At 44.6% G+C, this 13,968-nt stretch overlaps 2 protein-coding genes and 1 long non-coding RNA gene across 10 annotated transcripts; 1 reads left to right on the forward strand and 2 right to left on the reverse strand.

The window, feature by feature from the left end:
- The first annotated feature begins 202 nt into the window (after positions 1-202).
- LOC127339422 (uncharacterized) lies at positions 203-937 on the forward strand. Its single transcript, XM_051365281.2, has 2 exons — positions 203-400; positions 482-937. The coding sequence occupies exons 1-2, from the start codon at positions 218-220 to the stop codon at positions 860-862; spliced, it is 564 nt and encodes a 187-aa protein (XP_051221241.1). The 5' UTR covers positions 203-217; the 3' UTR covers positions 863-937.
- A 1,425-nt stretch (positions 938-2,362) lies between these two features.
- On the reverse strand, positions 2,363-3,809 carry LOC127339421 (uncharacterized). Its single transcript, XM_051365280.2, has 6 exons — positions 3,558-3,809; positions 3,369-3,473; positions 3,171-3,303; positions 2,758-3,099; positions 2,604-2,687; positions 2,363-2,524 (listed from the first exon to the last, which is right to left on the reverse strand). Exons 1-6 carry the CDS (start codon positions 3,782-3,784, stop codon positions 2,408-2,410), a joined length of 1,008 nt encoding a protein of 335 aa, XP_051221240.2. The 5' UTR covers positions 3,785-3,809; the 3' UTR covers positions 2,363-2,407.
- Positions 3,810-8,453: 4,644 nt separating this feature from the next.
- LOC127341732 (uncharacterized) lies at positions 8,454-13,365 on the reverse strand. Of its 8 annotated transcripts, none has more exons than XR_007875792.1 (5): positions 12,867-13,365; positions 11,689-11,794; positions 10,911-11,560; positions 10,569-10,798; positions 8,454-9,295 (listed from the first exon to the last, which is right to left on the reverse strand). It is a non-coding gene; the product is annotated as an uncharacterized lncRNA (long non-coding RNA). The 8 variants fall into 8 exon arrangements; XR_007875788.1 differs by having other exon boundaries at positions 10,911-11,116; positions 11,230-11,560; positions 11,689-13,365; XR_007875787.1 differs by having other exon boundaries at positions 10,911-11,125; positions 11,230-11,560; positions 11,689-13,365.
- Between the last annotated feature and the right edge of the window lie 603 nt (positions 13,366-13,968).

Consider the following 13,968-nt stretch of genomic DNA (forward strand, 5'->3'; position numbering starts at 1 on the left):
TGTGCAGATACAGCAATTAGAGCACCGACAACCGATACCAATAACTGTGCGCTAATTTTTTGGTACTGCTCACACTAATTGAAGGCTATATAAGTCGGCTCCCCCGCATAGAAATCGAAGCAGCAGGATCGAGTTTGCCTTCTCCGCGTCTCTGTTTCGTGCGCAAAATATTGGAGTGAGTATGAGTGTGCCTTGTTCGGAACAGGATTTTAGGCCGATGAAGGGGAAGAATGCAAGCTTGCCATCGGGGGTGAGAGCAGAGAGGTGTTGGTGCGGCCGCCTTGCGAAGGTGAAGGAGGTGGTTGATTTTTCTGATAAGTTCGGCATGAAATATTTCATGTGCGCGAGCTATGATCGTGATCCACCCAGGCAAACAAGTTCATCGTCCTCGAGGCCTGCGGTATGTTCTAACAGCATGATTAAAAAAAAATAATTGTATGTCATTAATTTTTGTTTATTAACCGTATTATTTGTGTTGTAGTCTCCCCCGCCCCTTTGCATGTGGTTTCACTGGATAGACCAGGAGCAGCCGGAGTGGGCACGCCGCGAGGTGGAGGAGAAACAGCGGCGTGCATGGGCAAGGTTCCATGAGGAGGAGCGTTTCGAAAAGGCTATTGCAAATGATAAAGTAGAAAGAGAGAGACAGATACAAAAATTAAGGGCAGAGCAAGCTCGAAATCGCGAGGTAAATCAGAAGCGGATGGATGATGAGGCTGCACGTAGGTATGCAGAGGAAGAGGTGCGCAGGGAGGCCCGTGAAGCGGAAAGAAAGAGATTAAGAGAAAGGGCTGCTGAGGCGCAGGCAGCAGAAGAACGCGGCGACAAGACTGGAAAATGGCCACGCTGGACGCAGGGCAAATAGAGTGATCTGTTATAGTAACTACGTATTTTAAATTCTGTTTTACTTTCGCGTTGTATCTTAAATTTCGTTGTAGTGATTAGCAGTATTTTAATTTAAGTTATATTTCCAACTTTATTTCGGCAGATGTATTAATAATAAATGTTGATTTCCCGGAAAAAGTCCGCGTGTAAATTTTCCCGCCTAAAGTTCCCGCCTTATTTTTTCCCGCCAAATTTTCCCGCCAAGATTTCCCGCCTTTTCTCTGAGCCGCGTGCTATAAAACCCCTCCCCGGGCATTCATTTGTTGTACACAATCTTAGTCGCCAGAAGATGGCTCCTCGTGGAGATCGTAGTTTTACTGCACGTATGGCTGCTCCTCTTATCTCCTCTGCTACTTCAGTTATGAGTGCCAATAACATAGAAAATGTGGAAGATCTGGTCACGAATGTGAATCTTCTCGTTGAGGTAGGCAAGCTTTTTTCTAAGCACGCAGGTATGCCTGGCCGAACTCCGGTGGAATTACGACAAGAGCTTCTTAGGTTGCAAGCAAGGTTTGAGAAGAAGAAACCGAAGGATGAGAAGGAACAAGAAGAATTTCTAAGGTATCCATATACATGGGCTTCCTCGACGGAGGATGACGAAGAAGTCTTCACGCCGAGGAGTCTGGCTAAGAGCAATGAATATTTCAAGGGAAAAAGCGCTGCATCCGCTTGCGTTGACTCGGACGATGATTTTATGCCACCGAGTAAGAAGGGAAAGGCTAGTTCATCATCGAAGAGCAAGAAGAAGGGAAAAAAGTGAAGCTTATAATGTTACTCGTAGCGTTTATTTTAAGTTGTGGTGTTGGCATTGCCGATGTATCTTTATTTTGGTAGTAACTTAATTTTATGTTGAATTTTTTGCATGTTGATGTATCTTATTTTGAAGTACCTGTTGAATTATTATGCGAAATCATTGAATTTTTTGCATGTTCATGTATCTTATTTTGAAAAACTGGTTGAATAATTATTCGAAATTATAGAAATATGTCTCAAACATAGGTCATACATAGATAGAAATAATAGTAATTATTGGAGTTAATTTAGAAATCAAACTTATTGGAACTAATTTTAATATGTCTCCGAGATACATAGAAAAATGTCTCATACATAGATAAATATATGATACATAGAAGTAAGGTCGATTTGTATCATTCCTGACGACGACGACGACGATGCTGCCGTGGCCTTGGACCGGAAGGCGACAACCGGGGACGAGGGGGATGAGGTGGACGCAAACCTCGGCCATACTGATTTTCCTCTTCCTCTGTACGTGTCTCATCTGCTGGCGATGGAGTCTGAAATATGTATGGAGATTCCAGATTTGGGGGAATCAAACTGGCATCTGTGCCGAAAATAGCACCTCCAAAGAATTCTTCAACTATCCCGGTAACATCATTGCGAGGTTATTGGGAAGTGCTGCCGTAGTATTGTGGTTGCTGCGTCATATCGGGCCATGTCGGAATTAAAGATTCCTGCGTATTGAATGGCTCTGTCAGAAACATGCACGCAATAATCATGTATGTAATTAACATGAATTAACCTGTGTTGGGTATTGCGATTGCATGTGGTCACGACCACGCAGTGGAGGCATATTGTGGCCTAAACCAGCTCCCATGTTGGACCACGTAGGGTCAACAGATTCCTGCGAACGTAAACGATATGTTATTAGTAGGCATGTAAATAATCACGTGTTGGTAGGTAATTATTAAATATGAGTATACCTGAGTGTTGAATCTTTGCGAGTATTCGCCTTCTGTGTAGGAGAATCGTTGTCCAGATGGATATGACGGAAAATGATCGTCCTCCTAATACAATTGGAAAAAAATGTGTCATTGTTGTAAGTTCAAGAGGAATGTATGTACGCAAGTTGATTACCTGTGTGGCACCATGGCGTTGAGATATGTGTGCGGACTGTGATCGTTCAAGTAGAGATGAGTCGCGTCGTGGATTAGATGTATGCGAGGTAGAGGGAACTGGTACGGTCGGTGTGGCGGATGGCTTGCTCACACGTACCATACTCGGTCTGTTCGATGGTGCCTCCGGCATGTTGAATGCTCGACTGACAACATCATCATGGCGGCTGCAACCAAGACGCCTAAGCCCTTGAATGGCAGTATTAAAAATACGTTTTACCATGGATTTTCCCTCCGTACTATCCATGTTGCGCAAGTTCAAAGTGTACTGGGCGTCCTGTGCGATCTGCCTGAACTCGTCAACCTGAATGGAATTAAAAAATTAATATTGCCTATAAACACACATTTTCTTAATTACAATTATATAACAAGTACCGAAGTGTCACGGTGGTAAGCTGAGGCCCATGTGAGGTGTGTCGGACTCGATGGTGGGGGACCGGTGAGGAGAGTCCGTGTGCTAGCGCGATACCATTCATTATACGTTGGCAGTATCTCACCGTTGTACCGTCTGCATCAGTGATAAATTACATTAGAAGGTACATGATGATAAGATGAATTAAAATATGTAATTACCTATTTTCGCGTACTCCATCGGACTCTGCTTCATCAATCCATTTCGTAATCCATGTTTGATTATGCTGACTCCAGTCGAAACAACTCAAGCCTTTATTGTCTTGTCTACAATCAAATAAATTTTATTACATAATGAAATAGATTAATTGAAGTGCAATTCATTGTTTCTATTACAGTGACCGAACTTACAAATGAACATCAGCAACAAGGCGTCTTGGTGATGGTGGTGGAATATCCTGATGCTTACCAAACTGCCGCATGACACGCTCTGGGTTGTATGGCTCAACCATCCAAATAAAGAGTAGGTTGCATCGTGTGAACCACAACCGTATGTCTCGCAGCATATCTGGTGGTGGTTTAACAAGACCCCAGACAATGTACACGTCATGTTCCGTATATGGGTCCCATTTAACCATGGTCTCTTGTAGCTCCTCAAACTGTTGGTGGTATTCGGGGTAGCAACCGTGTGCTACATTATTTGACCACCTTTTTTTTGCATGTACACAACGACTTCCAGCTGCCTTCGATCAGACTGCTTCACTCTGTGTTGCCGAGATATGGCCAACGCATACCTCTTGATTGCTTGGTCAGCCGAGTCCTTGTCTGGGAAAGTTTGCCCAACCTGCAGACTGTCTTCCCCTAGGCCTGGAACAGAGTGGAATTCATTGCTGATGGTCATTGTTTTTAAGAACTCAGGGTCCATTGGTGCCGCAACCGCCCTCCGGGAAGGACCGGCACCTTCTTCGTCCGAGGAGGATTCAGACGAAGAAGAACGAGCGTCATCGTCCAATGCCTCCGGCAGTCCCTCCACACGCTCGCTAATATCAACGAACGCGGACCAGTATCCTGGCTCGGCAGCAAACTGGGCGACCATATGCTCCGATGGGCCGGTGCTATGGCCTGCAGTCAGTGCCGCTTGCTCTGATTGGCCTAGCATGCCTGCTCTGCAGTCAGGGCCAAATGCTCCGACTGAACGGTGCTCGGTCCTGTGATGATGGCCATCTCCTCTTCACCAGCGCCGGTACTGCTTCCGGCACCATCATCACCTGATATAAACTGAACATACACCATGGGCTCTCCGTACATAGCAGCACCAGGTGTGCTTGCAAACCTCATGTACGTACCCCAATTTCTATCACTCTTTACCTCCCGCAAACCCCAACGGGCAGGTGTCCCATCATTTCCTCCTACAACGATGAGAGCCTCAACGGTCATCTTCTTCCCACGCATCTCACGTCCAAACTGTGCTCGGATGCATCTTCTAACATCCAAAAATTCTCTATTGACCATGTCTGTCACTACAACTTTCATCGAGTCGCGACACACATCGACACCAGAAAATTCGTCGCGTACGACGTCTCCATAAAACACTAACAAAGTTTCCATCGTACCTACCGCACAATATTTTTATAATTATATTAGATTACAACACAATAATATTTAACATGTCATTAACATTTTTAAATAATCATAACACAACACAATTACTTACTCCACTTAGTCCTAAGATGCACCATTACTTAGTCTAATTAGAAGAGATTATTATTTACTACTCCCTCCGGTACAGATTAACCGGCGCGCCTGGCAAAATATGATGTTTCTAAACACAGACTATTTTAGGCGTGTTTGCATTAACTACCGTCACGATTAATTAGGGAGTACCCCCTCTTCCAACGATTCTCTAGTATTCATATCCCTTCCCCCGGTGTGAAAAGAGTAGGATCCGCATGCGGTTCTGATGGACAATTGATGCTGAGCCAATGCATGCAGATTAAGCGCGCAGTTAGTGGGCAGTTTTCTTTGGATGATATGCATGAAATTTTCTACAGCTCACAAAGGGTGGGTCAAACCACGACTACTAGGCTTCCCTAATTAAACGCCACAGTTAACGAAAAATATTCAGCTCGGGCTAAGTCCTAATATGCACCATTACTTAGTCTAATTATAAAAGATCATTATTTACTACTAATGTTCACCGTGTCTATGCATGCAACCGCAACACATAAAATAATAGTCTATGTCCTAACATTTTTTTAACCCTGTCTATGCATGCAACCGCAGCACATGCACTAATGACACAAACTAATTATATTACATACCTAATTACGTTGTAAGTACATAAATAAAATATAATAGATCTGCTTGTTAAACTCTTACCTTGATATATCTTTTCTGCAGCTAAATCAGCTCCTGCACCGTATACATAATACTTGAGAGAGCTGAGAGTGAGAGTGTGAGCGAGCTGAGAATGAGAGTGTGAGTGTGAGTGTGACCAAGCTGAGAGTGACAGCGTGAGAGTGTGAGTGTGAGCGAGCTGAGTGTGAGTGTGAGTGTCAGAGTGAGTACGCGCGTAGACTGTGAGAGCTCAGAGTGAGGGTGTGAGCGATTTAAATAGAAGAGGCTGAATGCATGTATAGCGTGTGCATCTCTTACACTATCCGAATTAATATGTAGCAAACTTCAGTCAGCCTCGCACTCAACGCAGTCACGAAAATTAGCTCACTCAGCCTCGAAATCGAATCAATCAGCTAAAAGTCACCGCATGCACAGAAATATTCGAGCGGGAAAGCAGCCTCGGAATCAGCGCCGTTAATCTCGGAAATCAGTGCAATGATGCTGCCGGCCGGAAGATGCTTGTCGGGAGCCACGACGCCAGCTTCTGGGCGCGGTCGTCAGCGCGCGTGGTGGATGGCGGGGCCTGCCGCCACCGGCTGTCGTGGCATCTCCACGTCGTCCTGCCGCCGCTGGGTCCGGCGGCATGGCCCACCAGGCGAACGGCCAGCTGACGGCGCGACAGACGGCGACAACGCCCGGTAACGTGCCGCCACCTGGTGCGGCGGCGGGTCCCTGCCGCCCCTCCCTCCGGCGGCAACCGCCACGTGTCGGCTGGGGGCCCTGCCGCCACCCAGCAGGTGGTCCTTTTTGCCAATTTTTCTCAGAGGTGGTCCTTTTTGTCAATGAATTGGGGCAGGTGGTCTCTTTTGACAAAATTTCGATTTTAACAATTCTTTCAGAAAACGGCGAGGGATCTGGCTAGAAGAACAAGAAGTACACGCGAATGGAAAAGTGCTCCTCCGTGTTCCCCACAGCAGCACCTTCTCGGAGGGTCCCTGACCGCGTGGTACTACATGCAATGTACATACAGTTTCAGATATACGCAATACCCTACTGCCTTACTGACATAAGTTTTGCAGGTCCGCTCATTTAAGAAGCCTTTAGTTCAAATTATCGACCCAAGAAGGGAGATCGTCGCACAAGAAGAAGCCGCTCCTACCGCAGAGGTCTTTGAAGATCCTGTTCTTAGATTGGATGCATCACTGAAGAAGGTTAGACAGAAGAAGGCAGACCTTCTGCAGAGTGATGAAACGACACCTGGTCAATTGAGGAAACTCGACAGGGACCTCAAGCACCTGTCTCTAGCAAGGAATCTCCTGAAGGAGGTGATAGTCACGTCTCCTATTAGATAATCTACATTACCTTATGCACATACAGTATCTAAAGCTCCTTTTCTTTTATGATGCAACAATGACCAGGATTGAAGAGCCAAAGTGTGCAGTCTTCTAATTCTCGACAAGATACAAAAATGTACAATTGAGAATTTCAAGTTCAAACTACACACCAAAGGAGTCTTGCTCTGTAGTTTGTAAAGCTGACAAGAGTGGAAATTGTTGTACTTTGTGATGAGTGCGAGATTTGGGTTCTTGTAGAATGCGATCAGACATGTTCACATGCAGCGACCTGGAGGTTGTTTGTTCATTTTTCTGTCACAATGTTTGATATATATGCAATGCATGCTTCATGTACATAATTCACAGACTGCATTGTCTTGAAGGAATTAGAAAATGCAGAGTATAGCTGCCCCCATTGTAAGTCAAAACGCAACATAACATTGGTAGAACAAATGGGCATGCCGGACAGTTCAGAGTGAGTTGAAAAAGCAGAAGAAACGTATCCTTTGTTGTATGAAATGCTAGCCTTCCCACAGTGGATTCTTTGGCTCTTCAATCCTGGTCATTATTGCATCATAAAAGAAAAGGGACTTCAGATACTGTATGACAAAAAGGACGACTCCTAATTACTATCTCACTTAAATATATTACTTTGGTAATGGAGTACCATGTGCTGATGAAAATCTACATGATAAGCATACATTCTTGCACTACAATAATAAACTCAAGCCATGGTCCCCGTTCATCTTATGTACTGTTGCATACCGAAACCATGATTTAGGTTATCCAAGATACTCCCTCTGTTCCTTTATATAGTGCCTATAGATTTTCGGCATTTGTTTCAGAATATAAGGTTGTAGCTTAGCTTTTTTTCAATTACCCCTCCCCGTTCAGCTCCCAAATCGTTCAGCTCCCAAAAATTGTTATGGTAAGTTAGAAAGATATGGATTTACCAAATTTTACATTGATCTCAAATCTTTCATCAAGGGTCTTGTGTAAAAAATACTCTTGCGCTAATTTCCGTGCCAAAAAACAATAGGCACTATAGAATGGAACAGAGGGAGTAGTAGGTTACTACAAAATCCAGATTTTCTTCTAAGCATGCAAGTCATAAATGCAAATGATCAATGAAAGTAAATTTAACTTAACAAAAGATCCCCTGTTTCCCCAATGAAGCCCTATTTTTCTGAACCAAAGCATCAAATAGATTATGTTATTCTTGGAGTAAATTTGTTTCACAGAATTTTTTGGTAAGCAAGTTCAGTTAACTGAAATTGTAACTGAAATTTTTACATAAGGGAACACTAACCTTTGACCTAGACCTAGCTGGTATCACCGGCATCTCTTCGCATTTGGGACGCCGCAACGACAATGATTTATCCTTGCGACGGATGGATACCCGCCTTCTGCATGTTGATCTGCAGGTTCTGTGCCTGTTTGCACATTCAAGAAATGATCATGGAGATGGTCAGGGGAAAACTAGAGAAGTTTTATCACCATTTGACAGTGAGTTTGAAGTAATGAGAGCTCAAATATCATGCCTAACACTGCCTCATTTATATCCTACTGGAGCCAGGCATCTTGATTAGAACACAAGCATCAGGCTTACAAAACATGAAGGCGTACAATTGCAATCTCATCTGCTAAAACATGCTCCTAACAAATAGTTTTATTTAGTCTTCTTTCACAACTTCTGAGTACATAAAAAGACAGAATGTACATCAAGTTTGGAGCTCACTGGTTGTCTTTTTCGATTCACAAAACAATGACCAACTTACAAACCAGATAGATTCAACCTAGTGGTAAGCCCAGCATGGTACTTACAATTGCACAACTTTCTGTCCTAGTTGGGATCATCTCAAATGAGACTGGAGAAGGGAAACATAAACAAACAGTAGAAGCTGTCTAGCATACCAATACTGGTTAATCAGTTCTGAATATCCCTCCCTCCCTCCTTTCTCCCTCCCGCTCTCTCTCTCTCTCTCCGCCTGCCGGGACATTTGGCTTTGCAACAACACCTTCAGGCTCATAAACTTACATTCAATCACAAACAAGCATTATAAATGAACTCAGATCTTCAGATAGCAGGAGGAAGCGCCTGGGATCTCTGACTGCTTCAGCTTCTTCAGCAGAGTGGATCCTGGAATTGGCGACCAGCATCCCAGGTCCAGAGGAGATGCTGGGCTCAGCACCGCCATCTTCTTGCCCCAGGTATTCGCGCTTGATCCGGGGAGCCAAAGGGCTGTGGCTGTGCATCGGAGATCTTCAAGGTCCCAAGTAGATGATCAGAGAGAAGCTTCCCAGCAACTGGAACACCCAGATTGGCATCAGAAGGAGAGTGTTCTGTCAGCCACAGATCTGAAGAGGTTTGCTCAGCTTGGTGGACAAGAAGTGGCAGAATGCCAACATCTTTTCCAACGGAGCCCCTTTGCTTAGAGAGCTCCAGCTCTTCACTGTCTAAAGCACTGAAAACCAGACCTGTTTGATATTTAGCAAAGAGACATTGTTAAACACCATGTTATTCCTCAATTTCCATATGCACCACATAACAGCAGAAGAAATAGAATTTAATGCAGAATTCTTTTTGTTTGAGACCCAATCTAGCTACAGATTCATAACTTGAGCCTATAGGATGATCCAAGAATTTAGCAAGTATATTCCAAGTACTGCGAGCAGTAACACAATCGAAAAGAAGATGATGAATTGACTCCAAATCAGAGCAAAACACACAATCTCCAGGTTTGTTCACATGTCTCTTTTTCAGGTTATCTCTAGTCATAATTTTATTATGAGATACCAACCAAAGAAAAATATGAATCTTAGGAGGTACTTGAAGACCCCATACAGCAGGAACAAAAGTGGGAGTCACCGCTCTAAAGTTAATGACATGACACACGGAGCTAGTAGAATACTAGCTTTTATTCTATGATTGCCAAATAAGGGAGTCCATATTTTCATCAAGGGAGATACTTTTAGCTATCTGTTCTAGTTCATACCACAGCTCCATCATCTTTGGAGTAAAGTTTCTCCTGAAAGAGAGCATCATCTCTGAGCCATTCCACACCTCAGATATGGTGGCTGTTTTCTCATTACAAATAATATAAAATGTTCCAATATTGAACAGCTAGAGGGGAGGTGCCAAACCAGGTATCCTCCCAGAATCTGACTTTTTCCCTACCTAAACCCAAATTTAATAGCTTTAAGCCTTTAACAACAGTCATAACTCCTTTCCAGAATCTGGAGCAATTAACAGTGTTGCTATTGAAAATGTTAGGTTTGTGTGTCTTATACTTATAATCTATAAAGTTCTCCATATTCAATCTTCTCCTGAAATGTATCTTTTTATCCAGGATACCAACAAACAGAGAATAATTTGCTGCAGGTTTTAGATACTTAATTCCCCAAATTACTCTGTGGTTTCTTACAAATAAAATAGGTTGTTGCAGGGAGTATTTGGCTTGAACACACTACTCCATGTTACTGGGTAATCATTTCAGAGCATTCATAAACATTTGTAGTGACCAAATTAAACTGAAACGGGAAGATGCATACACATTGAGCAGCAATATAAACAAAGAAACATCTGTAACATTTAAGTTGCTAAAGAACAGATTGCTTCTGTAACATTCAGTTCCACGAAGCTATAAATCTATCTGAATCAACAAGAATCCATGACCACCCATTGCATCAGTTCGTCTCAAACAAGCCATGAGAGAAAGTGAAATCCTAAGAGGTGAAACATTTGACACACCTTGGCGAGCGCCTCCACCCTCCGTAGCCACCTCTCGAGCTCAGCCTGTAAGTGGGCAGGCTAGCAGCAGCCCACCAAGTGCCCTTTTGTGTCAGTATAAGCTGAACGGGTTTTCGCTTCATGGCCGTATAATACGCCTGTCTTTAGCGGCGTCCGCCAGCCCAATTAAACCCGACAGCGCCTCGTGAAGAAAAAGCCAGCGCGGCCAGCGCCCCGATGCCCCGGTCAGCCTAGTACAGGAATTCCACTTTCTGCTAAACAAACTGATTGTATTGTACTAATCGTACCAAAACAACACAAGAACGAAACGGAAAGTACAAGGCGATGAAAGAATCAACTTACATGCATCAAACAACAAGCAAGCAAATAATAAACAAGAACTACAGCTTCAGCTTCAAGGCCTTTGATCGTCGGTAGGATCAGAAGGTAGGAGAGGATGCCGTGAAGCTAGACACGCCACCGCAGATAGAACACGCCTTCATCAATTCCCGGTCGTCATCGCCAATGTGTCATCCGTCGCTACCTCCACCTCAGAAGAAGGCCTCTACCTGCACACCCTGGTTTCAAGGATGACGTACCGTCGAGAGATAGAGAAGCTCACCCTAGAGCACAGATGCGCAACATAGGACAAGTCGCCTCCAAGGAGGGGGAGAGGATGTACCTCGATGTCGCCTCCAAGGAGGAAGGCGGCGTCAGAAAAGTACCTCACGCCATGGCTGCCACCGCTGGCCAAGGATTTCTCTCGGACCAAATCCGGAGATCAAAGCCATGGGATGGGAGCTGCGCGGTGCGTCGCCGCCTTCAGATCTGGACGAGCACGTTGATTGTCATGGTGTCACAGTAATGCGGGCTTAGCAGCTTGTGCACCGGGTGTGTCTGGCTGATGTGCCAGCTTGTCGAGACCACGAACGGCTCCATTGCAGCATACATGTTCATGCTGTACCATGTTATGTCAATTGCAAGAACTACCATAACAGCACACGATCTGTAATCTGTAGTCAATTCAATGGATAAACATAACCTAATCTGCTTTTGAGAGGTGATTGTTATACCACTTATGTACTTTTGGTTAGCGCTTCTATACGAAATATTGACGATATCTTATAGATAGAAAACATACTCTTGTGCTTCAGCTGGAGAGATGTAAGATGGAGTGGCGCACCATGTCGTGCAGGCTGGACGGAATTCATCGCCGACAATCACCTGCAGCTGGATGATATCGCCCTCTTCAAACAAGCAAAGAGCAAGAATTATGTTAGGATGACTGCAGTAAAGAGCCCAAATGAGATTATGATGAGTCATTGATGACAATATATTTAGTCCGCAAGTCGGACAAAGAGGTTTAACACTGAACCTGAACATGCTCCTGAAAATGCTTTCTTACTTAACTTGTGATAATTTAGTTTTAGTCATGAACAGGAGCCAGAATAATTCCAACACTTTGCTTTCTTACTTAGAAGTGTCAAACATATTTATCTTAATGTCAAAATAAGTCCATTCAACTTATGCCATGAAATCGCGGCCGGCTCAAGCCACCAATGGAGCTACCACCATGGGCGCCCTTCCTCACCGTCGTGCTGTTCCTAGCAACCATTCTCCAGCGTCGCCGCCGGGCATACAGGCTCCCACCTGGACCCCTACACTCCAAGCTAAACAACCCCATTGTGCTTGTCTCTTCAATTATATAATTTACACCTGATAATATAAAGCAAAGGACCTTGAGCACCATATATAGTTTATGTGATGCATGTTGCACCTTTGGCTCCTAAGCAGGTGTCATCAGTGTTCACATTGTGTTCTGTTTGTCTACCCTACTAATAAAGTTAGACAATTTTTGTTTTGGTCGAAGAACAGTCAATCATATAGGTTAAGTAGAAGCTAGTTATGCAGGATTGAACTGGTAAAGATCTTAGAAACTGCACTACTGATCATGTATAGGGATCTATGTGTTTAGCTGTACACTTAAACCAACTGCAAGAGCAGCATGGAAAGGCACCATTACAGTGCCACTGAACGTCTGCAATTTTGAAACCACTAATCACTTCCACATAGAAAAGTAAGAAAACTATTATGTAAACTCGAACGGTTTATAGCATGCTGCTTAAGAGTTTCCTAAACCACACGTATTATTTAGGTGTTCTGCAACAAACTCAAGTCATGTAGTCGACTCTGTAAAATCTTATAGCCAATTTGTTTTGACACCAGGGCAGGCGGACAGGATACATGGTTCATTCAGTCAGCAGAAATTCAGATAGCTAGCAGGATGCACACAGTTCAGATAGCTAGCAGGATGCACACATGGGATGGGGATTGCAACCACCGTCGTCCCACCGGGAAGGAAGGAGGAGAGGAACTCGCCGTCGCCGGAGGCTGGGGGCGCAGGTGTAGGGCGGCCGCGCCGCGTGGGGGCACGCTAGATTGGCGAGCGACGAACGCATCGCCGGGGCGGAGGTTGAAGGCGCCTCCGCAGGCATCGTACAGTCCAGCGACGCCGGGACAGAGGAGCCGCGTCCGCCACGCCACGCCAGGTCGACGGCTGTGGAGACGCGTGAAGAGGCATCGGCTGCTCCCCATTGATCTCGCCAGACACGAGCTGCTCGAGGGACGGGATGCAGGCGGCCGGAAAAGAGGAGTTGAGGGCGTAGCAGAGGGATGGGGCCGCGGCGGTCGGCCGTTCTTTGGGGCATGGCGCCCGCCTCCATGGCAGAGGAATAGAGGATGCGGCGCGGGGGCGGCGGTAGCGGGCGCACCGCGACTGTTCTCCAGTATTCTGTTCGTGTCCATGGGTGTACACTTAGTGAGTTACTCCCTCCGTCCATAAATAATCCCTCCGTCCATAAATAAGTGTAGCTGCGGGATTTTCAAGATAAATTATAAGGTAAAGTGAAAAGTACATTAGAAACATGCATCTCTTCTCTTTAATTCTTTCACCTCCAATAAGCTAATTGCATGTAAAAAGCAAGAAAAATATGTGCTCAATATTATTGGGTTTGATTTCCGTGCGATGAGAGAGAACCAATTAAAATGCATTGGGGAAGATAGGAGTACACTCTTTTGTGGACAAAATTTAGAGGCTAGATGTGCACTTATTTGAGGACGGAGGGAGTAAGTGGGTTTGGGCTTGTGGGGCGTGACCATGTCAATGGTGACATTGCTGTGGAAACATTGTATCAATTAGCGGATATTTTTACGAAACCGGCTTTGTTGTCTTGAGGGAAGAATTTAGTATTCTATATCCTAAAAATTTGGATTGATTTACTTATTGCACTACATTCTTGCTCTTAAGATGCTATCTAACTTGGTAGCGTCACTCTTTACTATTAAATTGCAATAGGTGGTGGTTGGTGTCACAAACAGGCCATGCCAAAGAGTTTTTTAGGCCCAACGTCTTTGTGCAACC

The sequence above is a fragment of the Lolium perenne genome, chromosome 3 (genome assembly GCF_019359855.2).
Source record: "Lolium perenne isolate Kyuss_39 chromosome 3, Kyuss_2.0, whole genome shotgun sequence".
In the NCBI taxonomy this organism is placed as follows: Eukaryota; Viridiplantae; Streptophyta; class Magnoliopsida; order Poales; family Poaceae; genus Lolium; species Lolium perenne.